Source organism: Hylobates moloch, unplaced genomic scaffold (assembly GCF_009828535.3).
Source record: "Hylobates moloch isolate HMO894 unplaced genomic scaffold, HMol_V3 SCAFFOLD_19, whole genome shotgun sequence".
In the NCBI taxonomy this organism is placed as follows: Eukaryota; Metazoa; Chordata; class Mammalia; order Primates; family Hylobatidae; genus Hylobates; species Hylobates moloch.
The window spans coordinates 36,557,440-36,564,330 of record NW_026652294.1 but is presented as its reverse complement, the minus strand read 5'-3'; the positions used below and the strand labels follow the sequence as shown (position 1 = coordinate 36,564,330).

Sequence of the window (6,891 nt, the reverse complement as noted above, 5' to 3'; positions counted from 1 at the left end):
GTGGGAGAAAAACCACTGTGGAAAGCTAATCATTTGATGTAGAACCTCACCAATGACCAGGAAGAAGCAATCAGTGCCCAGCTAGGCTAAACTGGGCCTGTGGTAGGGTGTGAGTAGGGCCAGCTTCCTGGAAGTGCAACCTGTGCAATGGCAGTAGGCCCCATGCTTGGGGTTTAACGCGTGGCAGTCACTGCCTTGAAACTCTTAATAATTGTATCTTTGAATTTGTGCTTTGTAAGTGAAGTTTGATGGGACCTGGAGGGTGCATAAGGGCAGGAAGGGAGGGTAGGGAGGCTTGGAGCCACAGCTCATGTGAAATCCCACCTGCCAGGTGCCACCTCACAGCCCCCAGACAGGTTCTTAGCTTCCCGCTGTCTGCCCCGCGGAGCCCCAGGCTTTACTCAGCCTCCCCTTCTCTGCCTTGCTCAGCAACCACTGCTACCCCTAACCCCAGCAGGGGACTGAGTGGAGCACGGGGATGATCAGCATTGGATATGAGCTCCCAGAAGCCTCTCAGGGTGGGGCAGGCAGCTGACCCTGCATTGGGCTAGAAGTGCCACAGCACCTTCAGCAGGTGACCAGGCTTATCCAGTCACATCCTGGTGTAGAGGTTGCACTACACTTGCAGGTTTCCCATCACCTGTGGGGTTGGGTAGAGGAGCTGTGGAGAGGGGAGATTCCTGGCTTGACTTCCCTTCTCGCAGCCAGGGCAGGGCACGCACATACATTAGAAGTTGGCAGGAGAGGAATTCAGCAGCCAGTTTCAAAGCAGCCATGGTTTCCAGGATAACAAACAGCTCTAGCCCAGGCAGCAGAGATTCCTGGAAGGTCCTTCTCTTCCACCCACTGACTGACACATACACCCCACCACCACTGCCACCACCACCACCACCAAAGCCTGTTTCCTCAGCTGGGCATGAACACTTGGAGCTAAAAGTGGCCTTTGTGAATTTTTCCTCTTGCTCTGTGTACACATTCTAAAGCGAACAAGTCTGTTTTGCTGCAGGGTGAGGCCCAGGTTGCGACCTGGGAAAGGCTAACAGGACACAGTCTTTCATGGTGAGCAAGCCTGGGGTGGGTAGCTGAGGGGGTGGGGATTGGGAGGTGTACCTCTTACCCTTGGGTCAGAGAGATGTGGGTTAGAACCCCAGCAGTCAGTGATCTATGCTATGCTATGTTATGCTATGCTATGCTATGCTATGCAATGCTATGCTATGCTATGCAATGCTATGCAATGCTATGCTATGCTATGCTATGCGCTATGCTATGCAATGCTATGCTATGCTATGCTATGTGCGATGCAATGCTATGCGCGATGTGATGTAATGCGATGCGATGCGATGCGATGCGATGCGATGCTAAATTATTTTGAGACAGAGTCTCAAGTCTATCACCCAGGCTGGTGTGCAGTGGTGTGATCTCTGCTCACTGCAACCTCCACCTCCTGGGTTCAAGCGATTCTCGTGCCTCAGCCTCCCAAGTAGCTGGGATTACAGGCATGCACCACCATGCCCAGCTAATTTTTGTATTCTTAGTAGAGAGGGGGTTTTGCCACGTTGGCCAAACTGGTCTCGAACTCCTGACCTCAGGTGATCCACCCACCTCAGCCTCCCAAAGTTCTGGGATTACAGAGGTAAGCCACCACACCTGGCCCCCAGCAGTCAGTTTATTAGTGGCAGATTTTAGATTCCTTCACCTCTCAGCCTCAGTTTCCTCATTGGAACATTGGAGAAAATACTGGTGCCTAATTTAGGGGGTCATGAAAATTAAGTGAGACCATCTCTGCAGAAATGTTGAGCACAGTTCCCAGCACACAGTCGGTGGCCAGTGATTGGCTGCTGCTGCTGCTGTTATCATCCATGTGTATCCTAGGATTCCTCATAGAGGGGGTCACCAACGTGGTCAATTGGCCATTGTCCAGATCCAGGCTTTGGCCTGGCAGACTCAAATTCCTGATTCCTATTGACTCAGACAGTGTATCTTCCTTCCAGGGGCAAATACCCCTAAGTAGATGAAGGAAACCTATCAAAGTATAGCCCAGGAGAAAAGATCCCCCTAGAAGAGGCCTCTCTCACCTCTGAGAGGGGTATGTACTCTGGGCAGGTCCCAGAAACAGGAGCTAAAGGCAGTCTTTGTCCATTCAGGGTTTTTTTGGCGGATTCTGGCTCCAGGCCCTGGACTCATGAGGTTTTTCCTGGAACACTCTGGTGCCGAGCAGAGTGTGAAGTTGTAGCTTGGGATCTTCCCATATCTGTCCTGTCAGGGATGTCTAGTGGTCCTGAAGTCCCTGGCCTGGGACGAAGTTAGCTCTTGTTGCTGGGCACAGGCATAGCTTGCAGCAGGGTGAGGCCATGGAGTCAGCCAAGCTCTTTCAATTCCTGATACCTGGAGCCCCCAGGGGTCACCTGGGCTGGGACCAGCATTGTTTTGTGATATATTCATTTCTGTACAGGTAGACCAGGTAAAAACTAACAAGGTGTCCTAGAGACACCTGGGCCTCTGCTGTCTGAGCTCCAGATTTAGCCTCACATCTTCTCAATATGCAAAGGACCGTGCAGTTACTAAAGCATTTTTAACACCTGCACTCCTTACTGACACCCAGCTCCTCCCCAGTAAGCCTTTGCATGGTTCTGCCCGAGACCCTCTTGGTTACTGAGACTTCCCCACTACCTACTCCCACTTAAACCGCATAGGTAGGTTTGGGTGACTTTCTCAATGCCACAACCTTACATAAAGCTCTTCCATCCCACTCTACACACCCTTCCATTCCACCGTGAAAACCCTCTCATTGCACCTTACACACCCTTTCATTCTAGCCTCACACCCTTCCATTCATCCATCACACAATTCCATTTCACCCTTCCCACCCTTCCATTCCATTATTCATTCACATCATTTCATTCCATTCTTCACACCATTCCATTACAACCTTCATATTCTTCCACTCCACCTTACACACCTTATATTCCACCCTTGACACTCTTCCAGTCCACTATGTGTCCTTCCATTTCTCTCTTCACATCTTCCATTTCACCCTAAGCAAGCTCCCATTTCACCCTTCACACCCTTCAATTCCACCCTTCACTCCCCTCCATGACATCCTTCAAGCTCTTCCATTCCACCCTTAACATCCTCTCATTCCACTTTTCACACTCTGGTCCTTCCATGTCCTTCCATTCTGCCTTTTGCAACCTTCCATTCCATTCTTCACATTCTTTCACTCCACCTAAACCATCCTTCCATTCTACCCTCCACGCCTTTCAATTTCACCCTTCATATATTTCCATCTGGCTGGGTGCAGTGGCTCATGCCAGTAATCCCAGCACTTTGGGAGGCCAAGGCAGGTGGATCACTTGAGGTCAGCAAGTTTGAGACCAGCCTGGCCAATGTGATGAAACCCTGTCTCTATTACAAATACAAAAAATTAGCCGGGCATGACGGTGTGTGCCTGTAATCCTAGCTACTCAGAGGCTGAGGCAGGAGAATCGCTTGAACCCGGGAGGCAGAGGTTGCAGTGAGCCGAGATCACTCCACTGCAATCCAGCCTGGACAACAGAGCAAGACTCCATCTCAAAAATAAAGAAAAAAAAAGCAACTGCACCATTTTACATTCTCAACATCACGGATGAGGGTTCCATCTTCTCCTCATCCAGCCAACTGGAAGCCCTTTTAGCTGAGGTGGTTAAGCTGTGAGAACCAGAGTTTGCTGCTGCCATTATTCACTGCATCACTCATTCAGCAAAAACCTGAGTACCTACCACTACCTAGTAGGCTCTGGCCATGCAAGAAGTCCCTGGCAACACTGTAGGATAGAGAGGGACAGCACCCTGGTTACGGTGTTTCAGCACCTTGGTCTTGGTTCATCCCGGGCCTTTCACTTGCAGGAGGCAGGGAGTTCTCTGATGGCAGTTTGAGTTGGATTTGCTGCAACTAACAAAGCCGGCCAGTGGACCCCTCCAATCTACTGGGACTCAAATAAATCCAAGTGATTATTCTCCCTCCATTCCAGGAGGGAACACCAGCCAGCCTTGGAACCTCAGGTGCAACAGAGACGCCAGGAGATGCTAGGGCCCAGCAGCCTGTGGCAGTACCAATGAAGCCAGAGAGGGCTTGGTGGATGACAAGGAGGCCTGAGTAGACCCCAGGTGGGTCTGAGAAATGGGCTTAGGTGAGGCAGGTCTTTGAAGGATTTGTTCTTAATCATATGTGAGATGCTCAAAAGGCTGGAGTCCTGCTTTTGTGGGTGAAGAGCAAGAAGAGAAAACAGGTTGTACACATACAGATGCAGAGGGAGAGACAGAGAAAAAAAAAGGAAGAAGGCAGAGCAATGCACCAATTCTTTAGCTGTATTATCTCTGGACCTTGCGATTGTGGGAGGCTTTATTTTACTACTGATTTTGCCTATACTGTTTTCTCAATTTCTAGTTTTCTACAAAGATGATGTGTTAGCTTTTTCACGTATTAAGATTAAAATTTAAAACAGACCACACAATAAATATTTATTTTAAAAGGAGAAATATGCCCTGGGGAAGCTCCCCAGGCAGCTGAGAGCCTGGCTGGTTGCATTTCGGCTTCTTAGGTGCCAAGCCTGCTCGTGCCCCGGGGTCCCAGCCAGCGGCTCGCGCTTTCTCCCGCTTGCGCCGCCAGTCTGGTTGCCATGGAGACAAACCTTGCTGCGCAAAGACTGCCGAGCCGCAAGCTGGGGAGCTGGAACCCGGCGAGCCAGCGTCTGCAACAGGCTGGGGGCGGAAGGAGGAGCCAGGCGAAGCGGCGCCTCAGCTGAGAGGCTCGGCGGACCCTGCAGAGGCCCCCTGCCCCTCTGGCTCCGCCCCCACCCGGGTCGCTAGAAATACAGCCGCAGCCCAGACCACCGCCCACTGCGCTCCGACCCAGACCCAGCTGGCCCATCTACCCGCGATCCTGCCCATGGCTGACGGACTTTTTCAGCGCAGACCCTGGGGTCCCGAGCAGTTTCGCCCGGACCCCGAGTCCGAAGGCCTGTTTGACAAGCCTCCCCCGGAAGACCCTCCCGCTGCCCGGGGGTCCAGGTCCGCGTCGGCCGCGGGCAAGAAGGCTGGTCGGCGCGCGGGCGGGAGGGCGCAAGGGGGCCGCGCCTGGCAGCCCCCGAAGGCCGCATCGCGCCCCCCGCCCAAGGAGGAGGCGCCTCCACTGGACGAGGGCTGCTATCTCGACCATTTTCCGCACCTCTCCATCTTCATCTACGCAGCCATCGCCTTCTCCATCACTTCCTGCATCTTTACCTATATCCATTTACAGCTTGCCTGAGTGGCCAGCGCGGGACGGGGTGGGCGCAGGACCGAGCGGGGAGGGAAAGGGAAAACAGGGCTCGGCATTTTGTGTTTTGGAACAGCGCTGCACCCCCTTCATGTAGCTTTCGACGCTTGTTTCTTTCCGTCTTTGTTGTCACTATCTTTGTCTATCAGTAGGAAAGTACAAAGTAGCTGCCGGCAATGAAATAAGGGTGCTGTTTGCACCTGCAGGTTAGGGGTGGGGGCGTTTAGAATTCCGGGGTGTGATTGAGCCCCGTTTATAGTTAGGAGAATGTCCCTGGACCCCTACCACTCTGTGACGTGGGGGCACGCGCAGGGAGCCCATCATTTTGTGTTTGGGGAGCTCAGAGTGCGCCCAATCTTGGAATCTTTAAGGGATGAGCCAGACCCAGACCCGCGGCCTTCTAGAGAGGGTCCGGCGGGGAGGGTCGGCGCCCTGGCCCGGGGTGGGCCGGAGCCCTGTGATGCTGCATCGCCCCCAGAAGGAGCCAGCTGTGCCCCGGAGTTGGCGCGGCCGAGAGAGGACAAGAGCGCGCAGCAGGCGTAGCTGGAGGGCGGGACTCGGTAAGTGGCGTTCGTCGGGGTGTCGTGCTGCGCCCCCAGGGGCTCTGGCTGACCACGACTGTGCGTTTTTCCTGCCTTAGACTTTGTTGTCCCTGCCCGGAGGAGTCGAGATTCGTACCCGGAGGAGCTGTCTCACCAGGAGACCACGCCCTGGAAGTGTCCGGGACTCGCGGGACCTGTGGCTGCAGACCCCACCGGGACGCAGGCCCAGAGCTGGCGCACTCCTCAGGATGAGACTCTGGGGGCCCTAGCCGGGGTCCACGGGAGGGCTGTCCCTGGGGACTCTAGGATGGCTTCGTTCTGGCCCGGTGCCCTTCTGGAGCTGTGGGACCCAAGACAAAAAGGGCTGAGGGATTTCTCATTGACAAGAGTTCGTGCGGGAAAACCACCTGACTCCTAGGGGTTTGTCATCTTAGACTCAAAAGGCTTAATACCAGAAACCACCTTGGCAAGATAATTTACCCACCGGCCATCTCTGTTTACTCATGAATGTTAAATGTCAAAACGCAGCGCTCTAACTCTGCATATTCTTTACTTGCAAATGTCTATAATCTGTAATTGTGATGCCTCTGATGGAATAAATTATCTTTTTCAGTCTCCTCTATATTCAGTTCTCCATTAATTTCCAGCTCTTCCTAACTTCTTCTGCCAAACTTCCTAGTCTGCTCCACAGCATCCCCACTGCCCCTCCAAAACAGACTTAATCCTGTGACCCAGCGTTCCAAAATATGGCCTCTCCCTCCACTAAATAGCTACAAGGCCCTTCAATGGCATCTTTCTCCACATCAGGTCTTCACAACATGCCAGTATCCGAGTCTACCATCCCTTATGGCAGATCAGCCACTATCCCATTGTGGCATTGCCTACTGCCCCTCAGTATTTAGTTTCCACTTGCCTCCATTATGAAGACCGAGTACAGCCCCCAGCTAAGCTCTGGAATTTGACCCCGGGGTCTTAACAAACGCCCTGTTTTCCAGTATCAGGGCCTTGCCATTTCTCAGTTCTGACTTCCTATAATCCCATATCACTCTGTGCC

General features: G+C 52.9%; 2 protein-coding genes across 2 annotated transcripts; both read left to right on the top strand.

Annotated features, from left to right (window-relative positions):
* Window positions 1-4,667: 4,667 nt before the first annotated feature.
* Window positions 4,668-5,296, top strand: LOC131380634 (uncharacterized). Its single transcript, XM_058431535.1, has one exon. The coding sequence runs from the start codon at window positions 4,927-4,929 to the stop codon at window positions 5,284-5,286; it is 360 nt and encodes a 119-aa protein (XP_058287518.1). The 5' UTR covers window positions 4,668-4,926; the 3' UTR covers window positions 5,287-5,296.
* Window positions 5,297-5,562: 266 nt separating this feature from the next.
* Window positions 5,563-6,459, top strand: LOC116459494 (uncharacterized). Its single transcript, XM_032140168.2, is given in 2 exon segments — window positions 5,563-5,855; window positions 5,936-6,459. Coding segments are annotated over 2 exon segments (447 nt in total). The 3' UTR covers window positions 6,090-6,459.
* Window positions 6,460-6,891: the final 432 nt, after the last annotated feature.